The sequence below is a fragment of the Lepidochelys olivacea genome (genome assembly GCF_965140295.1).
Source record: "Lepidochelys olivacea isolate rLepOli2 genome assembly, chromosome: 6".
Classification (NCBI taxonomy): Eukaryota; Metazoa; Chordata; order Testudines; family Cheloniidae; genus Lepidochelys; species Lepidochelys olivacea.
Genome location: NC_140416.1, coordinates 38884008 through 38898478, shown reverse-complemented (window position 1 = coordinate 38898478; position 14471 = coordinate 38884008). Strand labels below are relative to the sequence as shown.

Here is a 14471-nt window from a genome sequence, read left to right as displayed (position 1 = left end):
ATTCATTTTTATATGCAGCCTGGGGAAATTTTTATATAAATTTTGGACTCTTCAGATTTGGAACCAAGAAGGGTAGATTCCCTGTAAAACAGAAATACCAACTTTCAACCAGCTCTTTCAACGGAGTATTGGTCAGTGGGGTGGATGCTGCCCTGGGGTTTCTGAGACTCATCCTTATCATCCGATGAAGTGAGCTGTAGCTCACAAAACCTTATGCTCAAATAAATTGGTTAGTCTCTAAGGTGCCACTTACTCCTTTTCTTTTTCCTTATCATACGCTACCTCTACATCTATTGTTCTCACTTCACACTGCTGGAGAAGTAAGAAGAGTGGCTCAGTTCACAGCTCTGGGCTGGGCACCAGTGTTTCAGGCGGGCTGTAGGTCCACGCTGCTGCACGGGATGCCCGCCAGGCTTGAACGCCCTGGTCTGCCACACGCTTCCTGCACCACCCTGGGCAAGCCCCGACGCCCTCAGGGCAGGCCTGGCACAGCTCTGGGGGCAGGGCCGGGTGTGGGCCGCGCCGGCACAAGACCGAGGGAGGGCAGACGAGCGCCGCAGCTCTTCGCCGAACTTCTCCAAGCCGCCGGTTCTGCTCTGCTGCGGAATCGCCAATGCAGCCCCGGCCTCCGCCTGGGAACTGGGGCCAGCAGCAGCCGCGCCCCGCGCAGCCACGAGCCCCTGAACGGTCCCTCCAGCCCGCCCCCTCGCGCTGGGTTGGGCGGACAGGGCGGGACTCGCCGCCCCGGCAGAGAGCTCCAGGCCGCAGCCCGAGCCCCGCCCCCTGAGTGCCCGCGCGCCCGGCCCGCAAGCAATGCGCATGCGCAGCCTCGCTCGCGCGGCAGCTTGGTCACGAGGGCGTCGCCCGCCCGCCTCTCTCTGGTCGCTGTGTGTATGTCGCGGACTGCAAGGTAGCGACGCTCTAGCCTTCCCGGCGGCCTCGCTGCTCTGTGGGGCGCGGCGAGGTTTAATGGCGGCCACGAGTACCGCGGCGCTGGTGGGGGGCACTCGGGAGTCGGGTTCCGGGGTGGCGGTACAAGGGCGGAAGAAAACCTACGGCAAGGTACGGGGCGGCGGGGGAGGCAGGGTTTGGTGGAGGGAGGCTCTGAAGCGGGAGGGCCTGGCGGCGGGCTCGCGGGAGCGGGGAGTCGGAGCCGAGGGAGGGAGGGCCCAGGGCGGCTGCCTGGAGCTGTGTCTACACCCGGGCTAGGCCGGCGTGGCTGCGCTCGGGGAGGGGGAAGGTTTCTTCATTGCCCTGAGCTCCTCCGTAGCTGGGTCGATGTGAGTTTTCAGGGTAGACCAGGCCTCGGTGTCTGCCCCGCTCCGTTCTGCAGCAGCCTGCGCGCAGGGGCATTTCCCCTTCTTTTGAATGAACTTGCTATTAACTTTGGTCTCTTGGTCTTGTATTATGGAATTGCCTACAATGTACCTCTTTGTCATCAGCAGTGCTTGTGTGAGTTTGTCTCTAATAAACCTTGCTTTGCTCCACGTTTTGTCTCCGTATACAATTTACTCTAAAAACACTGATTTTTCCCCAACCCTGCACCCAACTGATTAAATAAGGGTCAAAAGCAATATAAAGCCTACTTAGAATATCAGGGTTGGAAGGGACCTCAGGAGGTCATCTAGTCCAACCCCCTGCTCAAAGCAGAACCAATCCCCAATTTGTGCCCAGATCCCTAAAGGGCCCCCACAAGGATTGAACTCAATCCTGGGTTTAGCAGGGCAGTGCTGAAACTGCTGAGCTATCCCTCCCCCCAGTAGTACAATACTGTGATAGTTTAGGTAGATAGGCTGGAGCTTTCATTTAAGTAGCATTTGCCAAAAGTAGTGGCTGATGCTGTCTCAACAATAAAGCACATAAAACTTCAGACATCCAAAAAAGCTGGCTCTAACCAGTACCACTGTTTGGATATATAGGAGCAGCATGCCTTCCTACTATAAATAAAAAGCTGCAATTTGATATGCCTGGTCTCTGTCTATTTGGGAATGGAGAGACCTGAAGTTGCAGCTTCTGGCTGTTCTCCTGTTTTCTCCTCATAACACACTGCTATCAGTCTAGTTTTATTTCATTTCTTGCCACCTTTACTTCAGTTTTCAGCACTTGTTCCCTGCTTTCCCACTGCACTACTCCTTCAAGTGTTCTTGGCTTAGCTTACACAAGTGCTTCATTGTGCCTTGAGCATCTGCGTCACACATCACTTTGAGCTGTTTCAGTTTGCACTGTTCAAGCAGTAAGTGTCAGTTAGGAAATCCTGGTGAATACAAGCCTTACTAAAAAATAAAATAAAAAAATCTCTTCTATTATTGTGTGAAATTTTGTTCTGTTCCATTTTGCACTGAGAGCTATTCTAAATTAAAAAGAACTGTATATACTTCTTCCTTTTTCCAATTTGGAAATCCATCGGTTTCTATGTGTGTGCCAGCAATTCACATATAAATCAAAGGAACGAGAACTAAACTTATTGTCCTATAAACTTTATTATTGTTGAATGCACAGATGTGTCCCATTTAAAAGGTGCTTTCTCAAAGCAGAGTACAGTTGGAGCTTCAGGTAGTGCAATCCTCCATTATTGTGGGTGCCTGCCAAGAATAGCAATCAGAAAACTGGATGGAAGTTTCATTTTAAGGAAAATAAATGCAAATGAATAGAAAATACTTTTAGTAATCTACTTTATTATTTCAAATTCAGCTTCCAAGTATTCAGCTTTTGAATGCATCTGCAAAATTGGGAACCTGTTTAATTATATATTGGCTATGTAATATGTGCTATTTTTAATGTAGCAGGGGCCGGAATCATTCAGAAATACACACATAGTGAAGGATCAAACAAACAAGCTTTTTTTTTCCTCCAGCACATAGTGAAACCTAGACTACCAGTATGCAACTTACACCACTACTAGAATTATTCATTGTCTATTACATTTAACCCAAAACACATTTTTGGTAAAGGCCATAGAAGTAAATGTTTTATATTTTATATAAATATTTGATTTTATGGTTGTCTGTTCTGATTCACTCTAAAATGTAACCCATAAAGTGTAAGATAAAAAGATCCAAAAGAACTGCTAGACAAGTATCCTTAAAAGTGATAAGCTTAAAGCTCAAAAAAGATTGGCAATCTTAACATAAGAAAATGACCAGTGCAGCATGTACCAAAGTAAACCCCGACAAGTATCTGAGTTGTTATATTCTCAGCTGATGAGTTCTGAAAACAAAGTCAACAGTTTATATGCCAGCCATAAAAGACTTACAGCTTCAAAGGCACACTGTCAAAGATCAGTTCTGTCTGGAGAAGAAATCACTTTCTATTGCTCAAAGTAAACGCTAAAATTCTTATCATTCAAAAATATTGGAGGGGGAAGTATTGTGTAGTTTGTGTACTTTGTTCACTTGATAGTTCTTCGTTTATAGCCAGTTTTGTTCTTTTGCCTAATGTAGTCAGTCATTTTGGCTGTTTTCTGTGGCTCTCCGAAAAAGCAAGGGAGGGGAGAAAAATATGCTAAATAAAAATAATTAGGAAGTTGTTGCGGTAAAGCCACAAAAATTGACGGTGTCCTGGATCTAATTTTAATTGGCTGGATTTTGGTTTGACAATGAATGAAGCAATAATGAAAAAATACAGATAATCTTCCTATGCCACTAACGCTGAAGACAAGTGTAAGCTAATATGTAGAGTAGCATTTTCCAAACATTTTTGCCCACGGACCGCTTTTTAGCCTATTACGGAACACTTATAATATTTTGTAGTTGTTTGTTTTTCAAATAAAAAGTTGCATTATTTATGCTCAAATATATTTTATTTTATAAAACAAAGCAAAAATACAAATTTATAATAACTTGAACTAACAATTTCTAACTGGATAGCGCGTACAAAGTGGTACAAAAATCAAGTGCAAGAGTCAAAATTAAATTCTAGATTCTTTCACGGAACACCTATTCACATCGTGTGGAACACCCGTGTTCCGTGGAACACAGTTTGGGAAACACTGATGTAGAGAAATGGGAATTTCTGGTGTCATGCCTCTTCTCCAGCTATATGAACGTTTTCAAACGAACATACAGGTTATACTATAAGAGCTTATAAATTCTATGAAAGTGACCTGCCTAAGAATTTGGAATAAATTTTTTCAAAGCTCAAAAGTCCCCATTGGTTTCCAAATGTTAGGTAATTATAGAAACCCAGGGTAATTGCATGCATTTCAGTCATGCAGACCTTAGGAGCTCTTCAGGGCCAGAACATCAATCAGTTCTCACAGAGTTAACTTGACTTTTCAGATAACCAAGAATTTTGGTTAAGCAGAGTTTAGATAATCTATGTTTGACTGTAAATACATTCCTTAAAATACAGGTTTGAGGGCTGCAGCCTGAAATCAGTTAGGCAAATAGCCAATGCATTTCAAATATAGCCAACAAAAACAAACTTGCTGCTCTTAAAATGAAAACCGCATATATTTCTCAACCACTTGAGTAGTGTCAAGTTTTTTTTGTTTGGTTGGTTTTTTTACTGTTGCCATAGCATCGAATGCTGTTGCTGAGGGTTCTGGTATGTCTCATGAAATTTTTTTAAAAACTCAGAAAATTAACAGAGCACCGCTTAATTACAAAGCCTGTGATAATACACAAACCAAGGCACAAAAATGTTCAGGAAAAATGAACATAGTAAAAAGTGTTATTCTGTAGTATGTTACTTCTGTCTTCAAACTACTATAGAATTGTGCACTGGAAACTGGTTCGATGCTCACTGAAAATAGTGCCCTAGAAAATCATTTGGTTTTGGATTTTTACTTTTAGAAACAACTATCTCATGCAAGACACCTGTGAACTGTGTCTGCAGTGAGTAAATGCTAACATTCTGATGTGTTCCTCATTTATTCATATTTATATTTTAACTGTAATTAAATTTTTAATATACATTTTGAACATTAGGTAATATTGATGTTAGGTTTAGGAAAACTCTGAAGCATTACAATCAAGGGGATTTCTGCTGCAAAAATGCTGCATGCAATTGATTTTCATGGTCTCTGTTTTTAAAAGATATATTATCTAGTCATTGTCCTGTGTCAAGAAACCTTTCTAAGCTTTAGACACTTAAAAATGACGCTAGAAGCTTCTGTATATTGGTTAGGTCTGGAACACTTTTTCATTAAATATTAGTTTTTATTGTTGCTAGAATATTACATTTTGTGTGCTGAGTATCTTGCTTTTATTTTGTTGGAAGCGATAACTCAAGTAGTTCTAAAATACCTTTTTCCAGTGTACAGCTGGCTTTTGATATATATCTATAAATAAAAGATGGATAGTACTGTCTCCATATTTAGCAAAATATGTGCACTTTATTCTTGTTAATGTTTCCCAATTTATATATTTGCCAAATTCTTTATACAAAAAAATCATGTGGTTGAATTTATAACTCCAAGTTAAGTTTATGTTCTTAGTTCAAGATTACTTGTGGGTGGGCTTGGCATTTTGAAAAGCAAATTAACTCAATATGAATGCTTCTTAACCTTTTGGCTTCAAGCACATGCAACTTTCACCATTGTGTTGCACTAGAAAATCTCACAAAGCTTTTATCAGACTCTTCTACACTTTTAAGGGCTAATGTTAGGCTTGCAACTAGCTTGGATGTGTGTATCATATCAAACGACAGCGTATCTAACATAGTACACTTGGAATTTGTACTTTTCCATAGATGAGTTTAGGTATTTAAAGTAGGTCAACATTTACCATAGATTTGAATACAAGCCTCCCCCAAAAGGAATATAAATATATACTATAGCTTAATTTCTGAATAAAATCCAGCATATCCTCAGCCTTATCAACTATAATAAAAGGAAATAGTACACTAATATTTCATAAAACTTAATTTTAGGGTTTTTTAACACTTGAACCTAATCTCTCAAGCTCACAGATAAAGGTTTGCAGCACAAATCTGATTGATTTTAATGCTTTCTCCAGGGTGATCCTCATAGAACCTACTAAAGACTGCAAAGAATTGATTCTAGGCAAAGTAACAGTGAAATAGTGAAACAGTGAAATATACTGATCAAGTAAGATGGATCCATGCTCAGTTGGAATTCAGCTCCAAACTGCTAATGAATGTCATAAGATATACTATACCCGTCACGCTGGCTTCAAGACTAAGCAAGATCTATCTTCATCCGATCTGCTACTACTTCAGCTTAGGACTGGAGTGACTCTTTCTGAGAACAATACAATCTGCTTCCATCATGCAAAAATTTACATTGACAGATTTGAAGATCTGCAAAAATCATGTTGTGACCCATTTAACATACACAGGAAAGTATCAAAGAAAAACTTACGCGCAATCGACTTAGATGATGCAGCTTTTCTAAGTGCCAAGTTTGGAAGACAGTTTGTACCTGGTTGGAAGCTTTGTCCAAAGTGTACACAGATAATCAATGGAAGTGTGGATGTTGACCCTGAAGATCGCCAAAGAAGGAAACTTGATTCAGACGTATGTATATGGGTCGATTTTTCACCCCTCTAAACTCTACAGGTTAATGGGGTGGGGCTTGATTTGAGTCCTACATAAAGAAAGCTCATGACTTGTTTCCTTAAAATGTGAAAATGTTAATTTTTTTAGTGTACGAGAGATAATATTTATAAAACTTCTTTTGAAAAATTCACCAATTTAATGGGTATGTGCTTTAAAGGGAGACCATCAATCTCTTTTGTTTTTATGCTAACTTCTTTAAAAAAATCTACTTTCTTATAGGATAGTCATTAAATAGTATGTGTCTTGACCTTTTAGAAAAAAGGGAGGGTTTTCTGCTCCCCTGTAGATGTGCGTAAAGGTCTTTCCTTGGGCTATTAGCTAACACATTCTAATACGTTACTAAAATCTAATGTAGATAAGGCTGGATGTACTTTTGATGTACTAACTGATCCTGTTAAAAGACCACACTTTTTCCTGGGTTTTAACGCAGCTAGCTTAGCATGTGTTAAAATGTACACTGCCTGTCTACAGTAGATATTTAGAACATGTGTAAGTCCTAGACTAAAGCTATGTGTACACCGGCAAGTGAAAGACAAAACTTTTGTCATTCAGAGATGTTAAAAAAACACCCTCCCGAAAGAAAAAAGTTTTGTCGACGACAAGTGCCAGTGTGAACAGCACTTTGTTGGGAGGAAAGCCGAAAGACAGCGGCTATACTGCGTGCCTTTTAGCGGCCCGGCTGTAGCGGCCCAGCCATGTCACTTAGAGCTGCATAATGTAGACATAGCCCAAGTCTTAGCGCTGCTAAATTACAAAAAAAATTTACAAACTGAAAAATGCTGGCTTTTTTGTCATAATAAAATATTGTCTAATCCAGCAGTTCTCAAACTTCATTGCACCGTGATCCCCCTTCTGACAGCAAAAATTACTACACAAGCCCAGGAGGGGGGACCGAAGACCGAGCTCTGCCACCGCGGGCAGGGGCAGGGCCAGGGCCAGGGCCAAAGCTGAAGGCCAAGAGCTTCTGCTCTGGGCAGGGGGTGTGTAACCGTAGCCCTGGGCAGTGGGACTTGGGCTTTAGACTTCCTGGGGCCCAGGGCCAACACCAGCCTTGGTGACCCCATTCAAAGGGGGCGGCCTACTTTGGGGTCTTGACCCACAGTTTGAGAACCCATGATTAATCAAACAAAATCTGAATGACACATTAATTGCAGACTTTTTCTGAAGTGTTGCATACTGCACAGAAATAATTCTTACCACAAAAAATTTACTGGAATATTTTATGGTGGACTGAGTCCATGATGTTGTGGTCTCAGTCCTACAAGGTTACTGTACTAAATTTGGCATATTTGTACAGCCAAGCTTGACAAAATGACTTGTGTTACTTATCTAGAAGGTAAACAAGACAAACTCATTTTTAGAAGGGATGAATCCTCCCTTTGTGTACATACGTTATTTCAGTAATATGGCACGAAGTTTATTTTTATTAGTTTTACTGTATATCCTCAAATGTCCAATATAATTGGTTTAGGAATCTCTGCATTTTGACTTGTCAATATCTGAGGCACTATCCAGAACACGTCCAATCTCTTTTCATTATAAAAATTCTCATCAAAAGTTTAGTGGCATCATGGGAAAGTTTTTTAAATTCTGTTAATAATCTGATGTAAATATTTAACACATTTAAAATTACAAGCCATTTTCCTGTACATATTAACTCTTTTGGAGAGAATTGCTTCTTGATCCAGTCAAGTGAGGAAATGGAGTTGGAAATTTTTTTGTCTTATGTATTCAGAGGTTATAAGAGAAGAAATAGAAAACAAAGGACTTAATGGGAATAAAACCAATATATTAATTTACCATTTTGATCATGTTAAATGTTAGCTCGATTTAAAAGAAACTAAGTTTGGTGCTATGGGAGGGAAGATTGACCGCTTTAGAAGGATTGTAGGTTATGCTTCTAAGACAAGATATTGAAATTTAGAAGCAGCTGCCCATGTAGCTATAGAGCATAGGTGGGCAAACTATGGCCCACGGGTCACATCCGGCCCGCACGACCCTCCTGCCTGGTCCCTGAGCTCCTGGCTGGGAGGCTAGCCCCTGGCCCCTCCCCTGCTGTTCCTCCTCCCCCGCAGCCATGCTGCTAGCACAATGCTCTGGGTGACCGGGCAGCACAGCTGCAGAGCCGTGGCCTGACCCGGTGCTCTGGGCAGCGCGGCTGTAGCGCCACCAGCCACCGGTGCTGCAGGCAACGTGGTAAGGGGGCAGGGAGCTGGGGGGTTGGTTAGTGGGGCAGGGGAGTTCAGGGTGGTGGTCAGGGGGCAGGGGTGTGGATGGGGGCGGAGCGGTCAGAGGGCAGGGAACGGGGGATGAATGGGGGCAGAGGTCCCAGGGGAGGTCATGGGACAGGGAGAAGGGGTGTTTGGATGGGGCAGGGGTCCGGGCGGGGGCAGTCAGGAAGGAGAGGGGGGGTTGGATGGGGCAGGGGTCCGGGGGCGGTCAGGGGACAGGGAGCAGGGGGTGGTGGTTGGGGCAGGAGTCCCGGGGACAGGAACTGTCAAGGAACGGGGGGGGATGGGTAGGATGGGGGTAGGAGTCCAGGGAGGGCTGTTGGGGGGGCAAGAAGCAGAGGGGGTCGGGTACGGGTCAGGGTCCAGGCCATGCCTTGCTGTTTGGGGAGGCACAGCCTCCCCTAACTGGCCATTCATACAATTTTGGAAACCCGATGTGGCCCTCAGGCCAAAAAGTTTGCCCACTCCTGCTATAGGGCATTCCCCAAAACTATATTTTAACAACACATCAGAGCCTTATTAGGAAAGGGTTAGAGGTCAGAGTGAGTGAGAACCAGAAAATAAGAACCCTTACAATTATTAAAGTAAGGCTTATAATACTATTTATTCATATAACTTGCATCACTAAGGGTGGGACAGTTACTTTGTGTAATTGTTTTCTTTTAAGATTTAGATTGTCCTCTGCTGATAGATGCAGCACTTGGCCTCAGCTTTGGGCTTAACAATTTACTTGAGGCTTCACAAAATCCCAGCTTGATTGTCAACTCTCCTATGGATCTGGTTTGGTATTAATATTTAAAATGAAAATTTCTATCTTTGTTCAGGGGCGAACAGCTAAAGCTTTGAAGTCCTTGCAGTTTGCTAATCCAGGACGACAGACTGAATTTGCTCCAGAAAGCAGTAAAAGGGAAAAGAGAAGGCTACAAACAAAAAGCACATCGGTTAATTCTGACAGGTGGGCTGTTTACTATGTTAATTCATATTTAAAATTTGGGATGTTTGGATTGTCTCTCTTTTCTTTTTTTTAAAGCTTGGAGGAGTGATGACAAAACTAAGTCTTTATTATGTAGCCCAATCTCCTTTTTGAGATAGCCTATTAATTTTGTTTCAATGTATAGAATATTACAGTAAAATATTTTTGTCAAACCATGCTTTGAGATTATAATAGAATAAAATATTAGTTAAAACATGGCAATGCTAACCGACTGAATTTAGACATAGCAACTAATTCCATGTATTATTATGCAAAGTAAAAGTCTGACTGTAGGCAAAACAAACTAAGCCAAATAATGCAGGCCTTATGAGAGGGAAATATTCATGCGACTATCACCTTTCATTGTACTAAATTCAATATAATTCTTGTCACACTGCTAAAGCATAAAAAAATGGATATATAAAAATAAATAAAAATCTGCCAAGTTAGAAAAAGGTCACCTATCAACTTGGGCAAGACCCCACAACTTCAACTTTTTTGAATGTGATTTTCCCACAGGCACACTTGGCTTTTTTTCTTTTCTCCTTTTTTTTAAAACCACACTTTTTGGATTGACTAGAATTCACTAGGACATAAGCTCTGAGTAAAGTGTAAAAGGAATATTTCCTCAGCTGTCAAAAGTACTTCATGTATAGTTGTGTACAGTCTCTTGAAATGCAGCTATACCTGTTGCAAAAGATTATTTTACTGTGTATTCGTAAAGTGAATTGCAAGTGGCTTTATATGGAATGATGGTAAGGAAGAGTTTGAGAACCTCTGTTCAAAAGAGCTACAAAAAATATTGCTCCAGTTTTCAGAGGTCAAATTTTAATGTACGTGGTTGACAATAAGCAGTGGAGTATGTGTAACTTTTAGAATGGTTTGGTGTTAAACCTTTCAGCACAAGAAAATTGCTGACAAAGTTTAATTTCTCTCTTCATCCATTGCTAACTATTTGTAATCAAGTAAACTGGAAGGTCTTCTGTTATGAATGCTGGAAGTAACACCTGTTTTTCATTATACAGGCAAGTCATCCCAGCAAAGAGTAAAGTCTATGATAGCCAGGGACTTCTGCTTTATAGTGGGATGGATCTCTGTGACTGTCTTGATGAAGATTGCCTGGGATGCTTCTATGCTTGTCCCAAGTGTGGTTCCAACAAATGTGGAGCTGAATGCCGCTGTGATCGCAAGTGGTTATATGAACAAATTGAGATAGAAGGAGGAGAAATTATTCGCAATAAGCATGTGGGTTAATTTATAAGTATTTGTGTTGCATTCCAATACAGAATTTGATGGTCTAATGAAAATCAGTGGAACCTGTCATAACACACATGAACAGTCTGTTCAGACTTACAAATTCATTGTTTGATATGGTTTAGAAAGGTTGTTACTCATACTAATTGTGTGTTTTCACACTTCATTCCACCTTGTACTCATCCATACAAACCAGCAAAAAGGCTGGAACAATGCAGTGCTTGACTGTTCAGTGAGAGTTTGAAACTGAGTGGCTGGTTAAGTGTTAAAAGAAATTTGGGATTAGCTGCTGCATATGCCCTGCTCTGTAGAGAAGGCTCTTTCTCCATGTATCTCTTCTTTCTCACCTCTCCCCTTAAAGACTTGATGTTCATGTTTGTTTTTACTATCTTTTAAAAATAAACGTAGTCTCTTTAAGTTTAAAATGTAAGCAGTGGCAATCGTGACCAGTATTAGCAGGTGTATAGCAAATAGTAAATGCTGTATTTTCTAAAATGAGTTTTGGGACTGTTATAGCACAGTTAAACATCTAACAATATAGGGGCTAAATCAACATGTTCATTGCACTGGTTTGCTATAAATATACTTTTAAAAATATAAATAAGCTCTATCCTAATTATTTTAACAGTATTTACCACTTAGGGGGTGCTGTCTCACAGATGGCAGTTGATAGTTTCTGCTAGTTGCACCATTGGAAAAGAACTAATATTTCAGGATGGGGGAAATCCTGACTTTAACACCAAAAGTATAAAGACTGTCAGCACTGCTTTTACAAACCCATTGCTTTGGAGCTTGATAACTGGGATGTATGTTTAAAACAAACCCTTTCCTGAATGAAACTTGACATATACTGTGTCTATTCAGTTTTGAAATAAAACTCAGTAACTATCTGATTCCTAATGACAGGAGCACAGTTATGGAGGCAGGACTCTGCAACACATTGTTTAAACAAATCTTTCCCAGGTAACCTAGATGTGGTTTGTCTTCTGTTTGCTTTGTTTTGTTCATTGGGGTGGACAAAGGATGCCTTTCTTTTGAAGATACCTTAGTATTACAGCACATTTGCTGAGAATATTTTTGATAGCAGTTGAGAAGGCTAGATCATCTTCCCTGCTATAGCTACTCTGTGCATCCAGCTTAAACAGTCACTTGCAGATTCTCCCTAGATAGATGAATCAGAGCAGCTTAGAATCATATAGTGCTCTTACAGCCCCTAACTCCCTCTCCCCAGCCAGGTTACTAGGTATGTTGCTGATGCTGCCTCTTGAAGCTATGGATAGCTGACAAAATGTAGAACAACCTGAAGGCTGCTCACTTACACTGGGGAACTGGATCAGCAGTGGGCAAGAGCAAAGCCATCTTTGCAACCTACTTCCTAAAGTGAACTGGGTGAGCAAAAGCTGAATCTGGCATAGAGTTTACGTTTGTGGTCATATGCATGTGAAGCATCTGGATTGTAGTGGCTTCCATAACATTTGTTATAACAAGCCTATGATAGAATTGCTTCTTACTGTTTTGCTTCTCTCTTCAGCTACTATAGGGGATCATAGCATAAAGAAACTACTTCATGATATATTTCTGTAACCATCTGCCAGATTTAATATCTAGTTTTACAGACAAACATTTTTTCATGTTCTTTGGAATTGTCACTGCATTGACATAATTTGATGTACTGCTTTACTATAAAGTCTTACTTGGGTTCTAAATAGGATTATTTAAATCATTTAGACTTACAGTTAATTCTGTAGTAAACAAAAATTCAACATGGCTAATCCACGGTAAACTGAACTGCATACTTTAATGGCTTTTTTTGGTAAAGGTTTACAGATGCAGCTAAAATAGTTCAGATGTCTTTCCTCTGTTGTTTAGACTAAAAATAGCCAAACTGTTGTGCAAACCAATGGAGTTTAAATAATTTCAACCAAAGAGTAAATTTAGTATACCTAGTTTCAGACAGAATTAACATTTCACAGCTGAGTTTTACAAAACTCCTGTAAATTGAAATTTTATAGTAGAAATGCTAATAAATTCTTAACAAGTTAGACCTAACAGCTGTACAGTTACACATAGCATTGTTTTGAATAAGAGAAACATAGGAAAATCTTGTACAGTCTTACTGTAGCTTCAGACTTATTTTGTCAAACTTACATATTTTTGGACTGATTTGCATCAATTTTGCTCAAGGATGCCATGTAACTATTGCCTTTTGAAGGATTTTCTTGGTAAAATTTTGTGATAGTGTAATTTTGCTGTTTAGTACAGGGATTCTCGGGACAAATTTTTTGGTGGCCTCAGGGTGTGGCCACGAACTCTTCCTGGGGGCCGCTGTCACACTTTTCCCTAAAATACTTAATTACTGTTAGAAAAAATAAATATACACACACACATGTCCAAATCATTGTAATTTATTTATTACTAGCTAATAAGCATGTTGTGAAAAGTGATCTTAACAAACATACAAGTATCACTTTTCACAGCAGACATACTCAGCCCCGGCAAGCCTGGGGACAAATTAAACCCTTGATGTGGGAGAGGAGGGCCGAGGGAGGCAGTGGGGGCTGCAGCCTGAAGCTCCATGGCTGGAGGATGTAGCCCAAAGCTGCGCAGCTGGGAGCCCAGGGCTGCAATCTGAATCCCTGTGGCAGGAGCCTCCCCCCCCCGCAACCTCAAGGCTGAAGTCCAAAGCCTAAGCCCCACTTCTCTTGGGAAGGTGAGGAACTCGCTGGCTGCCTGCTTCTCTAGTGTTGTGTTCCAGGTGTCTCCAGGGGGAGGGGGAGAGGGCGAGGGCAACCCTGCTGGTGGCCCCAGTAACCAACACCAAGGTGGTGCATCCAGGAACACCAGGGAGGGGCTGCTGCTTTGCTCTTCCCCTCCTCCTCCTTCCCCCCCTCCCCCCCCAACAATCCAGGAGGCTGTGGCCGCATTTGTGAAATGCTGGTTTTTAGTATAGGTATTTTCATTTCCAATAAATGATGTGAAACTCAGGAGGTTTGCAGCTGTAGAGCTGGTACTCATGAAATATTAAACTCCAAATCCGACTCATGCTGCATTTTAATCTGCTTGCTTTTAAGATAATGCTGGACGTTCTTTTCTTTTATCATTGGATTTTTGATTCATGCAATACTAACTATGAAATAATTCACTGAAATGTAATGTAAAAAATCTCTTGGCCTTTCAAGTTCTGGTAAACTTTCTGGAGCATTAAAACATTAAAGCACAATCTTACTCCTTACGCTCTCAACTTTATAAGAAGTCTTGTAATTTTTGTTAATCAAATGCAAATAAATATAAATGACAGTAACTTTTAACTTGGTCAAATGTACTTAGTCTTTCCACTTACTACTTCAATAGTAATGTTATATAAATTAACGTTAAATGAAGGGTTAAAAATTGTCTTCAATTACCATGCAACTAAAAATAATATGGCTAGCGTTAGAACAATTCACTAGAAACACTGGGTACTTTGAGTGGTCGCTTTAGACAGGAGTGCCTAA

At 40.9% G+C, this 14471-nt stretch overlaps 1 protein-coding gene across 1 annotated transcript; it reads left to right on the top strand.

Moving 5' to 3' along the window:
* Positions 1-846: 846 nt before the first annotated feature.
* On the top strand, positions 847-14249 carry ARL14EP (ARF like GTPase 14 effector protein). The gene is made up of 4 exons (XM_084631210.1): positions 847-1062; positions 5958-6477; positions 9575-9705; positions 10749-14249. The coding sequence occupies exons 2-4, from the start codon at positions 6055-6057 to the stop codon at positions 10975-10977; spliced, it is 783 nt and encodes a 260-aa protein (XP_084487336.1). The 5' UTR covers positions 847-1062; positions 5958-6054; the 3' UTR covers positions 10978-14249.
* The last annotated feature ends 222 nt before the right edge of the window (positions 14250-14471 follow it).